Here is a 23144-nt window from a genome sequence, read left to right as displayed (position 1 = left end):
TGTTCAGTAGATTTTCGAGTTTACCGCATTCAATATTTATCTCCATATTTTACATAATTACAGATTTTTAGTGTTAGTCTAAATGCAATAATCCTCATCTGAACCTGTCCAATGATTCGCCGAGTATCGGTATCGGTATCAAAGAGCAGAATTAATGTGTTAGTCTGATACGTATTTTTTTTAAATAATCTAGACACAGTACATGCACATTTAAAATTCTTACAAAATAATTAATTCACTTAGTATAATCACGCATCTGATATGTAATACGAAGGGAAAAACGATCTTGTATCAACGACTTAATTGAACACAGTTAAAATCAAAATCGAAAGTAGAGACAATTAAGTAATTCATTTATGAAAGTGTGTTTCCTCTTAGTGTAATATAATAATAGTCTATTGAACTTTTAATGACTAATATAATTAGGATTAAACTTGAAACGTGATTGTATATTTTTTTTTTGCTGGACACGAGTACGTTGTTATTAAATCTTCAGGCATCTTATTAGTTTGATTATCTGTATGCGATAAATTACCAATATAATAATATGTATTAATTTATGGCAAATATTTCGAAAGAAAGTTGATTTAATTTTATTAAATAAGGGCAATGAGAATATAATCAGAACTGTGACACACCGTGTTACACGGTGCACAGACACGCTGATTTCAAAGACGCCGACAAGGTTCGACGTCCACGCTAAAGCGTGGACTTGCGGTCCACGGGGCCCCATGTTTTTTTGCGGAAAACTCGTGGCCTGTACTGTATTTAAGTTTTATGAAAAACTATTTCCTTAGTACATTAAAGAGGCTGGAAAAACAGTATTATCACATTTAACAAAATATGCTATGGGGTGTTACATCGCCACCTTAACAAAAAGCATACTCTGCACATATCAACGTTAACGTCGGACTGCGTTAACTGTACAACATATATTTATATCAGCACAAGGACTGGAATGACAATGGAAAGATCCAAAGAGTTGCGTTTGTTTCTGGTAATTGATGAGAAACATACAAAGTTTTCTCGTAATATATTTTAACAAGTGTTTGTCACATGGAAGTCTCCCTGTGTGGTTGAAAGGTATCTATCTTAAACATGCATTATGCTATCTTTGGAGATTCTTTATCCAGGGATGAACAAGGTAAGGAAACTATTAAATTCTAGATGAAAAATGTCTTTACTATGAACCATGAAAACACCTTATTCCGAAATACAACCTCCTGAAAAAGATTGCAGACAACCTTCTGACTCTTCTAATACTTCAAATACTTCAGTTTCTACATATATTGATCAAATTGAGAAATATGGTATACCTTCTGGTATGCAAAATTCATGAGCAATATGATAAAATTCAACTAAACTATAGAAAGCAAAGTACTATGAAATCAGCAATTTTCGTCGGAATTTAATTTGCCTTGTTTTCAAGGTATGAGGAGATCTGCAAATTTATGTCTATCACGAAATACATTTTTATTCTCATTTATTATCAATGAAAATTCCTCAACCACGAAATCAAATCTCCTCGATGAAGCAATTTATTTTCCTCAAACAACAAAATCCTGACTCTAAAAACTTTGTGATTTTACAGTACTTTTTTCTCCGTGTACCATATATACTCGCCTATAAGTCGGATTTTTGGGAGTTAATTTCTGGTCCAAAAATATTTTTCACAAAAAGAGTTGAAGCTTTAAGCATTTTGGATAAATTAATGCAAAGTGCATATTTATTTTGTTATCATTATCATTTAAAGGGGTTATTTTGGAAAAAGAAATAAAGAATGAGATTTAGTTAACCATAGAATTCAATGTGTTCTAGGGACAATGTTTATTTCTATATAATAGTGTAATCCGAGTTGAAATTAAAAACTAATATCAAAACAGGTTTAATTCACATAAAATGAAAGGCCTTTTATTTTCATATTTTTATATTTTGCATACATAAGTATACTTGTAGTTACATGGTGCATCATTCATCGCTCTATAAGAGACCCAGTAGGTCACACAGTTTTCTCCTCCGCCGTAGTTATCAGGCTGTCCCTTTAACCAGTGGCTATAAGGAAGTCCTTCAGCCTTTGAGACAGATATAAACTTTCCTTCCTGTTGAGTATCACTTGCACCAAGCCAGACCTGGGGCGAATGACCTATTATGAAATGCATTTAAACCTTATTCATCGTACACAGCATAACCTTTCAAATTTTCTATGACAGAAGAGTGTATCATTTTTTTTTAATTGATAGATTATTAAAATGAATTTCAACGGAATAGAAATAAAAATATATTTTATTTTTATTATAAAAAGCAATAAAAAGATATTTTTATATAGATTTAATAAATCAGTGACAATCAGCATACATATAACACTTCTCTTTGATAGTGTCTAAAATGTTTTCAATTTATAAAATTATACCTAGTAATCGGATTTGGTTATCAAACCATTTTTCTTCCATTGCATTCTGAAGTTCCAAGAGTTTTGCGCCCATCCGATAACATGACGACTACAAAATGTTTTGTGCTCAGAGGGTTTAAGAAATAAAAGTATCTGACATTTTTAAAGAAAGAATTTTTGCATAATGTAAGCAGATATGCCAAACCCTGTTCTGATAAGGCTGTCCGAGGGCGTAAAATGCATTAAAAATATACATTTTAATTTGACTTAGGTTTTGATTTTAATATGTAATCCTTGTTTGAAATTCAAATGTTCAACATCATAACAGCACACTCGAGCTTAAATAGCAGTCTCTATACTTGAATTATACAACAAGTCCCCACCAAAAAAAAATCTACATGCCCTTTAAAAATTATGACACTTTCCACGTCATGTCAGCTCAATTATGCAGTGACTTGACGTCATATTATATTATGACGTCATCTCTAGAAAGTCCAGAGAAGTTACTACAGTTACAAGAGTTTGATATTTTACGGACAGCCTTATCCTAGCTGCGAAGTTATCTTAAATATTCAGAAAAGAACATCAAAAGAATATATGTTATATATATATATGTTGTAGATTTTTAGATTTTTCTAAAAAAAAAAGTGTCATTTTTATATTTAATTTGGCTCAAATTTTTCCTGGATTTTCAGAATATATTATCTATATTTTACATAAATCGTCGAAAGAATTCATAAGAAAGAATTTTATAGATATTTCAGAACAAGCATATAACACATTTCACTGCGAAAAACACCTTTGTGTGCAACCAGCATGAAAAAAATAGGAATTTAAAATTAGAAAACAGAAATAAACATTTTGAAGGAAAAGAGACAAAATAAGAACAGCATAAATATACTTTTTACGTTAATGTCAAAGGGTAGTTATGGTTTATTAAATAAAATTTAACAATATACATTTTAGTGTATTGATAAACATTAAATTAAGAAATTGAAATAATTTCAAAACTTTTCAAGATAAAATAAAAGTAAAACTATTACCATACCAGGGCATCTTTAAATGTGGCTGTGGACGTTGAAAAATAATAACAACTCTCTTCATACGAGACCCAACCTTTCTCGCAGATTGTTACCAAATCTGAAAGGATATTAAACATATGAGATAACGAACAACAGTATTTAGTATCAAAAAATCCATAGAAGAATAGAAAGAAAAAGGATCAGAGCAAACACAGACCTCAAAATCATCAGAGGTGGGATCGGATGCCATGGAGGAGTGAGCATGCTCCTGTTTTGTATTGTTTTAAGGAATTTAATCTTGAATACTGTTTGTTATCTCCATATGTTTCATTTAACAAATATTTTGACAACTATTTTAATTAATTTAATCAATATCTTATTATTTCAGATTGCATAACTGGATTGGACATCAGGCATGACCTATATAAGTCCTTTCCAATGTAATAAATAAAATAACTATTTTGTAAGTATGTATCATGAATCTACATATTTGAGTGATTCGTCACAGATTTTTACGCAGGATTGTTAGAGTAATTGTCAATTTTTCTCCAATTTGAAAAAAAAAATCATTCTCAATTTCCCTATATGAATTAAATCTGCTAAAATTTCTTTATATAAGTTATTGTTAAAAATTGTCAATAAGTGGGAAAAATACAAGGACATCGAGACAAAAACATAGTTTAACAGCGCGCAAATTCAAGAAATCAAGGCTTTCCTTATCTGACTTATTTAGGTAGATTTATTTGATGTTGTCGCATTCTCTTCCTTTAAATCGTTATTAAAACTATCAAAGAGTACATGTATACATACCCATCTGAATCTGGTCTGGAATGAAACCTAAAATCATTAAGAAAACTGGCCTATGAATTTTGAAATGCATTGTTTTAAATATAAATGCTCCTCAAATATCGTATATTTATTGCTAACAAAAAATCAATGACATTCATTCATGACAACTTTATCATATAAGTTAACATTGTCAACATATGTTTTTGTCATATTAATATAACAATTTATATCTTTTAAGTCGATTTCAAACACTTAAGGTTTCCCGCATGGCACAGTGGTTAACGCATCTATTTTAGAGTTGCGGAGTAATGAGTTTATCCTTACGTTGCAGGTTCAAATCCCACTGTGAACGTAGAGACCGGTACTTCTGAGAAAAAAAAAAGTATTAACCGGGGTCCCGTTTCAAGCTGGCACAAATATGATCCCTCCTGGCTCAATGGCCCTGAGTACCGGGTTTATATTTTAAAACAAAATTTGCAGCTCTCCACGGCCAGTGATGGAGTGTCCAAAATCAGTGAAAGATTCTCGAGTTGCACGTTTAACAACAAGCAAATAAAAACATTTGATAGATTGGTTTCATTTCGAAATAAATCCCCTAGTAGCTAAAATTACCATTTTCAAATTAAGGTATATGATTACAAGTACATTTATTTATTTATTTATTTTTGAATGCCGGTAATTATATTCACCTTTCTCAAGAATTCGAACAAATGATTGAAAAAAATATGTAGGACTTGCTTTTGATATATAGGTATACATTTATATATTTATATTGAAAGAGGTTTTATATGAAGACTTTTGGTTTTTGGCTTACGGTTGAAGCTTTAAAGTGCTAGAAAAAATGATGATAAAACTAACAAATTAAAAAATAACAAATTAATTTTCCCAAAACTAATATGAGCTGTACTTGTCATTTTAATTGACTTAAGGTTAAAATATGAAGTAATCAGATTCATTTTGAAGCTACACGCATTTCAGTACCCACCCCCTTCCTAGAATGTTAAAAGATTTCTCAGATTTTCGTATGAGGTTTGTCGTTGGACATTATATATGCACAATCTGTTTAAAGACAATAAAGTCCATATGCACAGATAATAAAAAAATACTTTTTCCTTTATCTATCTTGGTCTAAGGCTTTGATTTCTTAAATTAATTAAAAATTATATATACAATACAGATTGGCAATTTGAAATAAAATAAATGCGGTATTTATTTCATTTTATTTATCAAATAGTTGATAAGTTTAAATTGGCTGTAGAACTATAGCGTTATGGTTTTTATATTTTAGTCTCTGACCAAAGCGTTATGGTCAAAGACCAAATATACCAGGAAAACTTTAAAGCGCTACAGTTCGATTCATCAGTCAATTTCTCTGCACAAATGTACCCTTTATAAATGTAATGAAATATTTACCAATGAATTACTGTGCAGTGTAGAGACGATTCTTAATATTTCATATCTAATAATAATTTTCTCCCTCATCAATGATCTTATAAAAAAAAATAGTCGACCTACTTTTCTGCAAGTCAACGACAAGACCATATAATATTCTATTTTACAGCTGAACAAACTTTTTAAACTCACACGGTGTTTCCCACAAATTAAGATCACATTGTCATAAAGCAAAATTATATAACATGTCAACAAAACATATTTTAAAAATGATTTATAACTTAATTTTGATAATATTCCATTACTTTAAACATAATTCACACATAATAATTGGTAGGGTTTTTATATGCTCTTTGATGATATAATATGAGAGTTTCCAAATGGTTTTTTCATGTTTTCTCTTCAGATGCAACCGTCTTTGTATCCATTCATTTCAAAGCATACTTTTGCCTTGTCTTCATACAGAAAAAAGTGGAGTTCATGTAATATCTGTACATTAATATGACACTAAGGCGCAAGATGATAGAAGTATTTCTCATCTGTTCGACAGCTTCTCTTGTGGCATCATGAAAGTTACCTACCAACGCAAAATTTCAAAGTTTCAGACCATAAATGTAAAAAAAAAATCTTTTCAATATTTACAATTTACTATGTTGAAAGATAAACAATACTTTATTATCTTTTCACATGACTTCTTTACACAGTTTTGTCATTTTTCGGCTCAGCTATGTTAAGGAAGGTCAGAGTTCACATTCCTTGTACATCGTATTGGAAGTTTAATTGTAACGTCATTGAAATTTAACCAGCCACAAAAATTAACGACATGATCATGCGTAAATAACAACTTGAATTTATTTATTTTATCGATTATTTATAAAATCTTGTAAAATTGCAATACTTGATAGCAATACAGTCGAGTAATAGAAGAAAGCCTTTCGTCAAATATGACGTCATCAGCCTTCACATGACGCAGCACAGGTGATCTAGGGGACTAGATTCACTGGTTTAATAATTACAAGAATGCTTAAATAAATATGATACCATTGCTAATTTTTAGACCTAATGATTAAAATTAAAATAATTTATTCAATACAATATGCATGGAAAATGAATTTATCTAGTCGCATTGAAGCTGGATAAGGAATTTAGAGAATATCTCTAAAACGAAGAGTGTATTCGTGATTTACATTAAAAGTGCAAGGGCATAGACTATTTTGTTTGAGCTGAAATTTGGAATAATTTTTTGCTTATATAGGGTTTATTTTGAAAAGTGCTGTGTGCTGATCCTGGTCTGCAATTCATTCATTTCATTTATGACAGAATTTAAGCGAAATGGAAACTTTTAGCTATTATATGCATTTTTGGCAACATTTTAAGTACTTCGCAAACAGCACCGACTAGATCCCAGCACTTTGTGGGTAGAGGAAATAAACCTCTTTTAATGTGTACATGTAGCAATTTTTTTCTTGAAAAACAAGCGAATGCCCTTGCACTATCCCCATTTCCTACATTCAGCTTCGCGACTCTATTTCTATGCAAGTCACGTGACAAACAGCCGATGCGTGCGACATAACTGGTAAAAAACTACGGCCCAGTCCTATTCATTAGTGATGGCAATATTAAATTTTCTACAAGTATTCAGTTACATTGTTACAATTTTTTTAAAAGAAGTAATACATATTAAAACGGTGTAAAGGAAACATTTTCCATATCGCTCCTTAACATAGCTGAGGGTGCTGCATTTCGACAAAACTATGACGAGTATTGAAAATGTGCAAAGTACCTAGAAAACTACTCATCTGTAAGAAGTCAATTTGAACATTACAAACAAATGGTATCAAAGAAATTTCGATTAATTGATTTGTAAATACCTATGATAGAATCATACACATTTGACATCGTACGATTTATAAACAAATTCCCTTTTAGAACACTGACTTTTAAAACTTAAGATAATGATTTTAGAGAATATGCACCTTTAACAGGAATTATTCTCATAATATAAGGCTTATACCTCGTACTGAAACTCGATAATTTTAAGTTTTATTGCAAGAAACTTTAATTTGTGCGAAAAACCATGTGAGTTTAAAAAGTTTGTTGAGCTGTACACGTACTTACTGTTTTGTTTAATTAGAAAAATAAGATTATACATGTATATATATATATTTTTTTTCAAAATGAAATGCAAGTTTTATTTTCATTTCGTTTTGATACATAAAACATTTTTTTTCTTTTTCTTTTAGCAAATGACCCATTTCTTATAAATATATGCAACAATTTCTTGATAGTAAACACATAAATCAAAGTACTGAAAAGCTTTTAGCATCCTTTCCTCGAATATGTACAGTGTACAATAACAAAAAATGCATTGAATGATGATATTAAATTAAGCATGCATATCTTTGTCCAATGCCATCAGCGAAAAAGCAGACACACTGAATTTTGTAGTACTTAACTAAATGGTAAAACCAATAACATCCCAGACTGATGTCACAAATGTATGTTTCAAAATATCAACCTGAGATTTTAAGTTTGAATCAAAAATTTTCTCTCTAATTGTCTCCATTGGTGGCTTCCAAAAGTGCTCAGAACGGGAAAAAATTATGTTGATGTTGCAAATTTAATATTGTCTTTCATGCTCTATTGATTCTGAAATTAGGTAACTGTAAAGGCTACAATATCAAACAACTCAAAAAGAAAATACCGGTAAAATGATAATTCAAAGTCTTAAGATTAATTGATTTGGAGTACTGTACATAGATCTTTAGCTGGCTAGTCTGAGAAAAACAGATGAACGAGCAGAGAATTAATTAATTTCAGAGAGCTTCAGTTTCGTAGGCTCACTGCGGGTCAGCAGGTGTGACCTGTCAAAGGGGATGCTTACTTCTCCTAGGCACAAGAACTTTCAAGGATACGTTTTCTTTTGAGACCGATCACTGTTTATTCTGTATTTTGATACAGATACTGAGTACATCTATTTATTGATATTATGAACTATTTCTCTCACAGGAAGAAAGACAGGTAAACAAGATAATAAAGTTTTAAGAAATGTACATTATTGACTTTTAATAGCAAACTTTCAAAAATAATCATTTATTAAATATAATTTTCAATTTGTACTAATTATCAAGATTTTTCATGCCTCTTTTTTCTGTGCATATTTTATATCGGCTGATTTTTAGAAGAGGATCAAATTTATTTCATTGACAAACAAAATCAGAAAAAAATTAAAAACCGAAAAATTATATTGTTTTGATAGTATTGATTTTATTTAACATATGTTATTTGTGTTTAAGAAACAAATCACAGGTAGAGGCTTTGTTGAAGTTTCCGTTGTCGATAGGTAGCGCCTTATGGAAGTTTCCGGTGTCGACAAAAATTGCGTAACATCGTTGGACACATGCCATAAAGTGGTTCGCAAAGCTAACCGCTTAAAAAGAGGAGTAATCAAATGTTGAACCCGCTTTTGATTGGTTATGTTGGATCTTGAATTTCGAAACTCGAATTTCGAATCTCGTATTTTGAAACTCGTATCTTGAATGAGCCTTCTGGGCTTTCGTAAAATATACATGTATTTTAAAAATATGAATATGTTCTAAAATACAATCTCCATTTTACAACACAATTTGCTTAATGAACACACAAATAAAATTCCCGATTTTTCACAGATATAATTTATTTGTATGGAAGTCACTGATATTTCTTGCATGCTAAAACAAGCTGGTTTACGGTAACTATAAAATGCTTAGTGATTATTTAAAGAACTTATTTAATTAAAATCATAAAGTATCTATGAACAGTGTTTATATAAAGCTTTCAGGATGCGTTTCATGCTAACGAAGCCACTTTGGAGGAAGGTTGGTGTATGGGAGTGGTTGGTGTTGGTTGTCACTTTTAAATGATGTTCATTATTTTTTCTCTCAATATAGTCGGTTAAATGCTTTATAAATGGCCTTTGCTGCAGCTGTTTATCAGCATTTAACAGTATTTCGAGTTCCGTTTCAATATTTGTTGACCGTTATTAACGACTACTTGAGTCAGTAACACAGGTAACATGTTGAAACCAAAATTCAATCAATTCAGTTTTGACATACACGTAAGAGAAGATCACGAAAGGATTTTTTTTTTATTCTTAAAACTTTATTGACCTACTATTAAACGCATGAATTATAGTTTGGAAGCTGTTGGTGCTTTGTAAATAAGTTGATTTTTTTTCTTTTTCTAGAGTTTATTTAGTACGAGAGTTGTCCTGCAAAATGATAGGTCACTGCATGTGCTTAATTTTTTTTTCAGGAAAAAGAACTATATGCGGTATACGGCATATCTTTGCCCCCACAAGAGTCAAATTTTGAAAAATTCTTGAAATGTTTAAATTCTATAAATTGTATAAGAAATATAGATAAACTGAACATATTAAAGTTTCAAAATAGTTTATTGACATTGTTTGTTTTATGACGTCACAAACTAGTCCAATTTTATATAATTTTTCAGAAAAAGGACAAAATGAACAAAATTTCAACAATTTTAGCCCTTAAGTTTATAGAGCGCAAGTTTGATCGGGAGCAATATTTAAATATTACATTGATATTATCATTCTACACATTTATCAAAATATCGACCCTGATAAACCTGCGCTTGGTGACTTTTACTCAAAATGTCGATGTAATAAATTTTTCTGTGAAAATCATGGAAATTTTAAATCAACGTCATTTTCGTGATGTCATTTCAAACATATGACGTCATTGCTTATAGAAATACTCTTTGCTTTAAAGTAACATATATCTCCCTGTTTAAGAACATGATAAAATATTTCTCCGTCCAAGTTTGATTTGGGGAGTGGGGAGCAGATATTAGTTACTACCGAATAAAGTTCTTTCTTTATCATATTTTGAAGCTTCTTAATTTATTGCAAATAAATATAGACCTCTTTTTAATTGTGTTTCATTGTAAACAAGATACGGGCCTACTGCACACGCTAAAAAAAACTAGGGTTTCATTAAAGAGGACATGAGTTTTATTTCTAAAAATAAGTTTAACATAGGTACAAAACACTAATTGTTGTTTTTAGGGGGCGAAATTTCAAGGCATTTGCTTAATTTTTGCTGTATCTCGAGCATTCGAAATAGGACAATATTAGTATTAATACACGGATGGCATTATTGCGCACCGGAGAGCATTTTGGTTTGATTTAGATGCAGTTCTGATAACCTTAAAAAACATTTAACGTACACAGATTCACAGAGGTAAACAAACATAGAGGTCACTCTTCAATAATGCTTCCGCTCCGAAGAAATCGTTATGATCAATGAATTATCCAAATAAAAGAATCATGTCGATAATTATAGCTTCATTCAGAAACTATATCAATACAATTTATTTTTGGAAAAAAAAATACTTTAAAAATTGAAGATTACTACATTATTCTTTTTTTATAACTTTGCAAGCAAATTAGATATATAAAGTTTTACATTGCATACCAGATGCAGACTTTTCAAGCTTGAAAATGGATAATACTACATGTATAGATAAAATCAAAGTTAAGAAAAGTAGAAGTTTTCCAGTTTTATTTTTTAGTACCGACTTCCACACAACATGTACACACCATGCCACAAAAAACAATACTTATCTGAAACTGATCTGTCCGTTTTTGTTTTTTTTTTTCATATACAGTTACGATCTTCTAATTCCCTGGTAATTGTTATTTGATCAATAGTAACATGAAAATATTGCTCACAAGAAACAAAACAAGAAACCAACAAATGATTTATCAGCAGTGACTCAATATATCTTACATTTGACATCATCCTAAAATCAAACAAGAGGCCCATGGGCCACATCGCTCACCTGAGCACAGTGGCTACGAAAAAGTAGAAAATGGCTTTTTATTGTTAAGTTTAAATCCAAAAGTAGTCCCATGACCAATCATGGATTTGCTATTTTTAGAAAATGATTTTTAAAGAATTTTCCTATATATATCTTTAAATACTTTGGTCGGCCATTTTGGCCCCGCGCTACCCCTGGGGGTCATTATTTGAACAAATTTAGTTCAATAAATAATGCAACATGTCATCTTAAGTAAGAAAAGTACGTAATACATATTCTTAATAGTTTCAATCCCTAAAGGCATTCCCCGTTACCAGTTACATGTGTCTTAAGTCTTTGAATCCATGAACAGAAATCCTCAGCATACTTATCTTTACGACTTAACGACTATAAAAAGAGCACCAATGTTTCGTCATACATTAAGCAAGTTTATCAATTCTCCAATTTTGTTTAAAAATTTGTTTTTAAGTAAACGGTATGTACATTTAACAAATGTTCTCTCTTGGGTATTTGTGAGAAGATGGGGCACCTATCTGATTAAAATATTGTTATATGCTGTTCCTTTGTCCGAATTCTACAAAATGCTGTGACGATTTAATGTTAAGTATTTTAACAATGTCTTTCCAGGTAAATATAGCATTTTCAAATTACATGTGGCACATAAAGTCGATATTTTTTTTATGTCCCCACAAATTTCAATTGACCATACCGACCGTTATATTTGAACCCTCGTTTTTTTTTGTTTTTTTTTGTAAATTATTAAATCCATTTGATTTGAACAAACTTGAATCTACACTACCTGAGGATGTTTCCCCAAAAGTTTCATCTTTCCTGACACGTTAATTCTTGAGAAGAAATTTTTACAATATGATTGGGAAAAGGGCCCTTATGGCAAATTTTATACATTTTGAGTTTTTCACGGATTTTGATAGAGTAAGGTTAGAAGTTGCCAAGGTTAGAAATTTTTATGGTCCTATGTCTACTCTAAGTAGGTTTTTTTTCTTCATTTTTATCTAAGATACTTTAACAGGTTCATAATGACGTCATGTTTTTCATCAACGTCAAACGTTTTCCGAGTGAACGTTCAATGATTTTCTTCTGCAATTTTACTACGGTAATTAATAGTTGTATAATATTTAATATTTACCAATTCATATCATTTATATCTCATTGTCTCTTTTAATTATTAATAATTATTTAATAGTTATAGATGTATATAATATATTATGAATTCGTCAGCGGTGTATAGAATGATGAGTGACTGCTTGTTTTACATTTCGCTTTTCTCTGACATCAGGAAGAGACCTGAACAGCGGGCGACATCTTTTCAGTTTTTTTAAAACAATTATTTTCTCAAACAAAATATTTACTAGTTATCCATGCAAGAGTCATTTGATAAGCCTGCACAATTCGTTAGAATTCAATTCAATTGCTCTCGATAGGTCAATATGTAACTTTTTTGCCTGAATTCAGCATAAAACTCTACATCTCAAGTTATCGTACATGTGAAAATTAATTTTTTAAAAATTATATCTGGAACAACAATACGCTACCTAAATGCTCCTGCAAAGTGAAAATTTATTTGATCGTTCTTTTTTTTCTAAATTTTATATAAAGATAGAAAAACTGTGTGATACAATGTTTTAACGATATACAAAAGACAGTAAATACAAAGGAAATTCGGTCGATTCATTGCATTTTTAAGGTTGTCTGTCTGCAAAGGGTAAAAAATAACACTGCTGTCTGGAAAATATAAAGGAAACACGAAATATGTTTCAGTGTAGCAGTAAATATTTTAATATTTGCCAATCAAAAAAATGGAAATTTTATAAGCAAATGAATGAATTATAATCCGCACACATTTACACAATAGATAGACCCAGGATTAACATTGGTAGGATTATTTGTGTGTTGGTTGGGGGGGGGGGGTAGGGTAACAAATAATCTTAATGGCAGAAACTTACAATTCTTGTGAACACGAGTTAAAATAAATAAATAAATATTTTTTTACTTCCCAAATTTTAGGTGCGCAGGAAGGGTGTCTCTCCTGCAACCAATACCATTAACCCTACAGCTTGTAAATTCACGTTTTCATGTAGTTTGAAATAATACTGCATAATACCGGGTATACTTAAAGAATCACTGCCTAGTAAGGGAGTATGCCAGGGCATCAACAATAGTGGGCAACATGGGATAATTTGCATAACGGGCGAAGCCCGTTATGCTTTAATTATCCCATGTTTCCCACTATTGTTGATGTCCCTGGCATACTCTCCTAACTAGACAGTGTATGCCAGGGCATCAACAATAGTGGGAAACATGGGATAATTTGCATAACGGGCGAAGCCCGTTATGCTTTAATTATCCCATGTTTCCCACTATTGTTGATGTCCCTGGCATACTCTCCTAACTAGACAGTGTATGCCAGGGCATCAACAATAGTGGGAAACATGGGATAATTTGCATAACGGGCGAAGCCCGTTATGCTTTAATTATCCCATGTTCCCACTATTGTTGATGTCCCTGGCATACTCTCCTAACTAGACAGTGATTCCTTATATTTTCATTTCATTGTGAAATAAAATGGTAGATTTAGACTTTAAAAATGCAGACATAGACTTAAATTACACAAGGACTTCCATGCCAATTTCAATAGTCCTCGCCCAATGACGTCAAACACCTTTGCAGCCGCACGAGATTTACATGGACATTTTGTCTCCTTAGCGTCAGACACAGAGACAGATGCACATGAGATTTGCAGAATTATCAAGAAATAAACTCCGACAACTTTCGAAGAGTAAGATATTATATTAGTACTTTTAATTACTTTTAATAACTTTTAAATACTTTTAATAATCTTAATGGCAGAAACTTACAATTCTTGTGAACACGAGTTAAAATAAATAAATAAATATTTTTTTACTTCCCAAATTTTAGGTGCGCAGGAAGGGTGTCTCTCCTGCAACCAATACCATTAACCCTACAGCTTGTAAATTCACGTTTTCATGTAGTTTGAAATAATACTGCATAATACCGGGTATACTTAAAGAATCACTGCCTAGTAAGGGAGTATGCCAGGGCATCAACAATAGTGGGCAACATGGGATAATTTGCATAACGGGCGAAGCCCGTTATGCTTTAATTATCCCATGTTTCCCACTATTGTTGATGTCCCTGGCATACTCTCCTAACTAGACAGTGTATGCCAGGGCATCAACAATAGTGGGAAACATGGGATAATTTGCATAACGGGCGAAGCCCGTTATGCTTTAATTATTCCATGTTTCCCACTATTGTTGATGTCCCTGGCATACTCTCCTAACTAGACAGTGTATGCCAGGGCATCAACAACAGTGGGAAACATGGGATAATTTGCATAACGGGCGAAGCCCGTTATGCTTTAATTATCCCATGTTCCCACTATTGTTGATGTCCCTGGCATACTCTCCTAACTAGACAGTGATTCCTTATATTTTCATTTCATTGTGAAATAAAATGGTAGATTTAGACTTTAAAAATGCAGACATAGACTTAAATTACACAAGGACTTCCATGCCAATTTCAATAGTCCTCGCCCAATGACGTCAAACACCTTTGCAGCCGCACGAGATTTACATGCACATTTTGTCTCCTTAGCGTCAGACACAGAGACAGATGCACATGAGATTTGCAGAATTATCAAGAAATAAACTCCGACAACTTTCGAAGAGTAAGATATTATATTAGTACTTTTAATTACTTTTAATAACTTTTAAATACTTTTAATAATCTTAATGGCAGAAACTTACAATTCTTGTGAACACGAGTTAAAATAAATAAATAAATATTTTTTTACTTCCCAAATTTTAGGTGCGCAGGAAGGGTGTCTCTCCTGCAACCAATACCATTAACCCTACAGCTTGTAAATTCACGTTTTCATGTAGTTTGAAATAATATGCATAATACCGGGTATACTTAAAGAATCACTGCCTAGTAAGGGAGTATGCCAGGGCATCAACAATAGTGGGCAACATGGGATAATTTGCATAACGGGCGAAGCCCGTTATGCTTTAATTATCCCATGTTTCCCACTATTGTTGATGTCCCTGGCATACTCTCCTAACTAGACAGTGTATGCCAGGGCATCAACAATAGTGGGAAACATGGGATAATTTACATAACGGGCGAAGCCCGTTATGCTTTAATTATCCCATGTTTCCCACTATTGTTGATGTCCCTGGCATACTCTCCTAACTAGACAGTGTATGCCAGGGCATCAACAATAGTGGGAAACATGGGATAATTTGCATAACGGGCGAAGCCCGTTATGCTTTAATTATCCCATGTTCCCACTATTGTTGATGTCCCTGGCATACTCTCCTAACTAGACAGTGATTCCTTATATTTTCATTTCATTGTGAAATAAAATGGTAGATTTAGACTTTAAAAATGCAGACATAGACTTAAATTACACAAGGACTTCCATGCCAATTTCAATAGTCCTCGCCCAATGACGTCAAACACCTTTGCAGCCGCACGAGATTTACATGGACATTTTGTCTCCTTAGCGTCAGACACAGAGACAGATGCACATGAGATTTGCAGAATTATCAAGAAATAAACTCCGACAACTTTCGAAGAGTAAGATATTATATTAGTACTTTTAATTCTGAGCATTGCCATTTTTAAAATCGCCTAAATCGAGCCTGGAACTGAATTGCTATAAATTCAGACTTGTTTATCATGTACCTGTATATAATGACACCCTAGATTAACAAAATCTGGGTTTTTTTTTTTTTCAATTGGATGGTTTTAGAAGCATACCAATAGAATAAAAATTAACGAAACTAGTTACATAATTTTTAAAAAGAATTTTGAACAAAATTGGTTCGTCATTTTTTTGTCATTAATTTCAAGCAAAATATCCAGTAGACAAATCAATAATAACTATATCCTGTAATTTTTTTGAATCATGCATTTTAATGTAAAGATTTTGTTGGGGTAGGGGTGGGTTAAAAATTAATATTATGTTACTAGTACTGTTCATGCCTAAATATACAGTCAGTTAAATATGACTATTTTGTATAATATATTTCCTGACAATTGTCTGTGAACTGGCTGAGTTTGAAATGTCAGATTTTTGTAGTGATGAAAGCATCTTAGAAAATTCATCATATTATTAAATGACTTAATTTTAAAAATTCCCCTTAATTTTAATGATTTTGTTTTCTACTTTTATTTTATAAAGTGAATTTTACAGAGTATGAATTCCATTCTGTTCCCGTGCCAGAAGCTTTGATATGATAAGCCTTGTAAAGCCTTACATGTTACAGAATACAAAAGGACACCCCGATCCCCTGCACTAGGGCCAAAATAAAACAAAATGCAAGCATGTTGTTGCGGTTTCATGTCGTGTATTTTCAGCATTGAATTTTATTTTATGTCAGCATTTACATGAAGAAATAAAATCCGACCCTGGATTTATAAGGATTTTTTTTTGTCAATCAAAACAAACAAAATCATAATATGTGCTTATACATGTATAATGATATGCAATGAGATTATACGAGGGTTGTCCGTAAAGTTCGTGGACAAGCTAAGAATTGAATAAAAGTTGCGTCATTGATATTTATTATTAGCATATTTTTAATCCTTTACTAAATGAGAACTGAGAAAAGTAAAATCTGATTCAATTTTAAATGTTTAATTACAATTATGACTTCATAATAAGACTTGGTATGAAGACCCGGAGCACCGCAAAATTTTAATTAAGAAATTATTTATCACTTTATAAATTTCAATTGTATTTTATAAAATAATGCAGAAATCTGGATGACTTTTACATTACGAGGTTGACAAAAGTTACCACTTCACACCTGCAAAATTTGAACATTCAAAGTTGTGAAATGGCTGAGCAATTAAAGTTAGAATATGTTAATATGGATCGGAAATGGTCAAAAAAGGGACTTTTTCGGAATAGGTGGAGCAGTGAGCAGTGATAAAATTCTGCGTAGACATCGGATAAACACCTACAGAGACCAATACATTTTGTAAACAATCGGGAAAACATAGTAAAAGGAGCCGTACATTAGTATTTAAGTGATATATAATATTTTCGGACTGAAAGAACAGTTAACAGGATGACATGCGAGAGGGAAAACCATCATTCCGAGATTGCAGTGCTGTAAAAAATGAACTTCGTAACGTGACTTATTTCCATTTATAAAATCGTTTTTACGCGGAGAGAGGTTAGAGGATTGCAGGATATGAGACAGGCATTATTATATATTATTTTACGTATGCAACCTGAACATTTTGTGCACATATTTATGACTGGTTAAAGCGACATAAGAACTGTATTGAGTGAAACGGTGACTATATTGAGAAAAGTTACTCATACTAGTATTATGCTTTTGACGTCAGGTAACGTCAAGAATTTTCAGTTTACTGCTCCGGGTATGAGTGTGTGCATTTTTTAATCTGATAAAAATATAACTTTTGTGCTTAGATTTTGTTGATAACTTTCATGTTAATAAAATGAAACATGAATTTAATGAAAATAATAGTTTCATATATTTTATTAATGTTTGTCAGTAATTATCAGTGTTGTCCACGAACTTTACGCCCTCGTAAGTCCAGTGATGAAATGGTTTTTTTGCATGATAATTGATCTGTTTAGAGACATTCAATGCTGATCGAGCTTTTGTGAAAGACAAAGTTCTTCATGGTTTCAGGGATTAATTTGCAGATAATACTTAAAACATTTGAACTCTGTTAAAAAAACACCACGTAAGTACCAAAGAGTTACATGTATATTAAATTTGGAGATCTTGAAAATGAATAGCCATATATGTAGTTTAAATGACAAAAAAAAAATTTTGATTTTAGAGTATTTTATGATTTTGTTTGTTTTGAAAACTTACCTTTTTCAATAGAGTTTCACACTTCTCAATAAAGGATAAATAGATTCAATATAAATATCTTTATCTTTACCCTCCATCCTCTCTCTCTCTTGCCCTCTCTCTCTCTCTCTCTTATCAGATTTACTTGAACAGCTCTATTCAATTAAATAAGAAATTTAGAACACCTTTTTTATTTGGATGTTTTTGCTTGTTTTAATTTCTTTAAATTGAAGTGTCTTATAGTGCAACAAGAAAATTATTAAGACAATTAAAACAACATTTTTAAAGTTTTATTTATTTAATCATGATTCATGATACGGTAGATACTTTAAATGTATATTATTATTAAAAAATTGAAATTCATTATTAAATCATTTCATGCAAAAAAAAAAAAAAACCAAAAAAAGCTTTGGATGAGAGATTTTAAGAAAGCCAAACATTTTGAAAGTACGTTTGTTTATTTAATAGTTACTGTTTTCCTTTTTTTCTTTGTTTTTCCTTTCTACATTTACGGGACCTTATTCCCAAAGTACAACAATATTTTGTATCTAAAAAATCATAATTATGCTGACAGTTAAAAGTGTTTTTATTTGGTCAAAAGATCTCTTTTATAATCCGAGAGAAAATTCAAATTCATACAATGAAAGTCCCTCTCTGGTACCCCTGTTATATCGATTGTTGACATCAGAGTTATCTCTCCTATTTTTTATTTATATCTTTACTGTCGTTCTTAAACATTTTTGTTTGATTTGTAAAGACATAGAAGATGTATGTTTAGTTTCACCATTAGTACAAACAATTAAACAAAAGTTTAAGTAGTATGCACAGATGGATCATTGTTTACATGTGATCGACGCGATCGCGATGTATACAGTGTATCGAGATTGGTGGAGCGGATCTCAAAAAAGGAAGACAATCTTCCTTTGCAATATTTTAACAATTTACCCCTGTCTAACATGCATCCTAAATCTGATATAAATATGTAAATAAAATTTATCTATCTAGAGTATACAGGTTGATTATTCTATCAGAAAAGCACCTTGTCGACAGCTTCTCATCTTCGTCGATCACTAGCGAAGATGTCAGTCAGTCATGTACTGATGTAGGAAAACTGTTGGTGTTAGAGATATTAGATATGTTTTTTAAGAAACCAGTTCTTAATATTTTCATTTATATATATTAAAATCAGTGGATTGGGAGATTCAGATATTGTTTAAATTAATTTATAAATGAAAATAAATTCCACATGTTGGGAACAGCAATAAAAACTCTGGATGCGTCAAACGTCAAAACACGTGGTTAAAAAAAATTCTGCGTCGAAGTTCACCGTCAGTCTGCAACGTCACATCTTTATGACGTTATTTCTCTGTTCTAGCAAAAATGCCATAAGGCCCTTTTGTCATGGGCGCAATCATATACCACCAAATTTTCATTTATTCCCAATTATCTCCCCTTGAATGAGGGCGTGGCCCTTCTTTTGAAGGAACTTGAATCCCCTTCACCCAAGGATACTTTGTGGCAAGTTTGGTTGAAATTGGCCCAGCGGTTCTTGAGAAGAAGTCGAAAATGTGAAAAGTTTACAGACAGACAGACAGACAGACAGACAGACAGACGGACGGACGGACGGACAGACGGGCACCGGACAAAATGTGATCAGAAAAGCTCACTTGAGCCTTCGGCTCAGGTGAGCTAAAAAGGTTAAAATCCAACCTTTCCCTCATAAACATGTTATGCACGCGTGCATTGCATGAATACAAGATAAATATTTTATGAACAGAAATGAGAATATCAAAAATAAAACATTGTGCATTGAAATTCAAGCTTTAAACAAAATATAAACTAATATAGGCACTAATGCAAAAATACACTTGTGGAAAACGTAGAAGATTATTTAAGTTTCAGTTTTCTGCAAGCAGTTCTATTATATGTTTGCATTGAATCCCGTTTGCAATATATACTAGGGAAGGGAAAAATACCTAAGACTATATATACAACTTTTGTTGATTATAAAGCAAGAAAGATGACCCCAACCCGTTTCAAAACATTTATACAATTTAACACACTCATTAAAGATTAAACCTGGTTTATGCCTATATCTTTATACATGTATATAAATATGATGAAAAGGGAAATGTAGTTGTGCTTGTTATATGTGCACATTGAAGTATTTTTCTGTAAAACATTTTTAAAAATATTTTGGACTAATCTCAGAGAACTATTTAATAAATTAATGCGCGTAAATTTTTGTGTGACCTTTTTGCACTAAAAAGTAACATGTTTGGGGGTATTAAAAACTAAATAAGGAATAAAACATGTTCTTATATCAAACTTTTTATGACTTAAGTGCTGATCAGTCACAAGTATTGAGTAGTTTAAAATGATGATAGAAAAAGATGGGGTCAGTGATTTTAATTTTGAAATATTGGTCAAAATATATGATTTTCAGGCGAAAAATTGTGTAAATTTTACCATGACTTATACCTATATTAAGTATTCCTAGCAATATCTTAACGGAAAATATTCTCCGAGTAAAAGTATGGGAGGCTAAAGTTCCACGATGTTAAATTTATTAAATGTGATGATTTGCAGAATTTTCTGCTAAATATCCATCCACCACAAAAAATAGTCCCTTATAAATCTGGCTTCTCTGTAGATTTTTGAGCAGTTTTTTCATTAAATGTTAAAAAATTACATTGTTGAATTTTAGTATGTCATAAAAATTGAATTTTGATAAATAGTTTTGAAGTTAGCGGTTCTGAATGAACTTTTCTAAAATGTTGACGAGTGACTTACCTTAAGAGTTACATGATAAAACAAAAGAGAGTGTACTTTGCTTTTCTATAATTTTTAATTTTCCTTTAGTGGCAGAGTTTATTATCACATGCTAGTGTTATCTTTGCCGTTGGCATTGCAATACCAAAGTATATATGGCAATCAAATATGATTTTTATTTTTATTTTTTAAATACATACATGTAATAACACTTAGTGTAACATGATTCATCATTCATCCCTTTATAATATGGCCAATACGTAGCAAGTTTTCTAGTTCCAGTTTGTATTTATATGGTTCTCCTGTCGTCCAGTGGCTGTAATAAAGTCCCTCCGCATTAGAAACAGATATAAATTTTCCTTGTTGTTGAACGTCATTAGCCCCAAGCCAGATCTGAGACGTATGATCTGTTAGATAATATTAAGATAATTAACAATTAAATCAATTTTTTAAATAAACTTTCAAGAATGTCTTTTAATACAAAAGCATACAGGTTTAAAGTAAATAGACTATATTAATAAATTTTAAAAGAATAAAATAAGTTTCTATTCTATTATATTTTAATCAAAGCTTTACACTTTACTTTGACAATGCCTAAAATTTTATCAACTTTCTATATTTACATTGATATGTTTTTTTTTTTATAAAGTGATTGGAAATATATTGCATTCAAATTACAAATCACAGACAGGATGCCAAGAGGTTAACGTATGCGTTTTAGTTCGACTCATCATCGTTGAACGCCGAAGAAGTGCAACGTCACAACCGAAAATTAAAAACAGACACTCAAATTGACCAAAAGCTGTTACGTTGGATGATCCAATAATTATAACTTACACGAAGGATAATACACAGTTTTTTTTTAAATGGAAATCACATCTGCAATTAAGGTAAAAAGTTAAAAAATGTTAATATAAGCAATCATTTATAATGAATCATTATATCAACTTTTTTATATCATACCTCGTAATCGGGCTTGCTTATCGAACCATTTTTCTTCCTTTGCGTTTTGAAGTTCCAAGAGTTCTGTGCCCATCCGATAAAATGCCAACTACAAAATACATAAAATATCATTATCTGTGTTTAAATAAAAAAAAATTATATATTCACTTTAAAACTGTCATCCTAAACCAAAAAACGCTTCGGAACATATCATTCTAAACAATAATAATGAAATACTTTGTATTTTGGACATTGAGATATTTCTTATACATAAAGTTAACTGAAAGAATTCAATATTGAATTTAAATAAGTTAAGGATGTTGATTCTAATCGTACCAGTTTCTGTCTAAATGCTGTGGATGATGAACAATAATAACAACTCTTTTGATTGGAGACCTTATCTTTCTCGCAGGTTGCTACCAAATCTGATAGGGAAAGGTTTAAGTGAATTCGAGGATCTGATCAATGAGTAAAATGGTCATCTTATCAGTTTCTTTTCAAAGGTCTCAAAATAAATTGATAGGTAGATGAAAGCTATTTATTGGCCGAAAACGCTCATTGCAATTAAGATATACATAAAAAGAGAATCACAAGTTAACCATGAATATTTATTTATTTTGATGTGATATTTGTCATATTTTCGTTTGATTTCTTATGATTTATACGAAAATTAACTGCATATTTATTTTTTCTGATTCAACATAAAAGCAGAAATTAGAAATTACAACTGATGTAAACTTTTCCACTTTTGAATCTTCAGAATGTCTTTCAAACGAGATTTTTTCCCAAACCTAAACTCTTTCTAAAGAAAAGGTCTTTGTTCCTTTAAAAAAATATATAATAAAAGGTTTGCAGATTTTGTTATGTTTAGTTAACTTCGTTTTCACTGTATTACATGTACATGCACTACGTTGGCTTACTCCTCGAAAAAAATTTGAGGTCATGAAAGTTCAGTTTAAATAAATTCCTTAAGGTCATCTAAAAACGTTTCCTGACCAACTGACTAAAAATACCTTGACAAAGATTTATTTAACCTCAAGACAAAACCACAAATTGTTATTCTTTCTTTTTAGTTCTCTTACGGTACCTTATTATGACATTTTTAAACATAACTTTCTCAAATGTTTTTGAATT

The 23144-nt window shown here is 31.3% G+C and overlaps 2 protein-coding genes across 2 annotated transcripts in view; both read right to left on the bottom strand.

Annotated features, from left to right (window-relative positions):
* LOC134256990 (CD209 antigen-like protein C) overlaps positions 1 to 23144 on the bottom strand; it is a 65659-nt gene that overhangs the window by 14619 nt on the left and 27896 nt on the right. The window lies entirely within an intron of this gene.
* On the bottom strand, positions 1926 to 22109 carry LOC134256902 (C-type lectin 37Db-like). The gene is made up of 2 exons (XM_062739584.1): positions 22032 to 22109; positions 1926 to 2143 (listed from the first exon to the last, which is right to left on the bottom strand). The coding sequence occupies exons 1-2, from the start codon at positions 22102 to 22104 to the stop codon at positions 1926 to 1928; spliced, it is 291 nt and encodes a 96-aa protein (XP_062595568.1). The 5' UTR covers positions 22105 to 22109.

The sequence above is a fragment of the Saccostrea cucullata genome, unplaced genomic scaffold (assembly GCF_032062105.1).
Source record: "Saccostrea cucullata isolate Sc308-1 unplaced genomic scaffold, CSIRO_AGI_Scuc_v1 ctg1755, whole genome shotgun sequence".
In the NCBI taxonomy this organism is placed as follows: Eukaryota; Metazoa; Mollusca; class Bivalvia; order Ostreida; family Ostreidae; genus Saccostrea; species Saccostrea cuccullata.
Note: the sequence above shows the minus strand (reverse complement) of the source record. Positions and strands in the feature narration are given on the sequence as shown.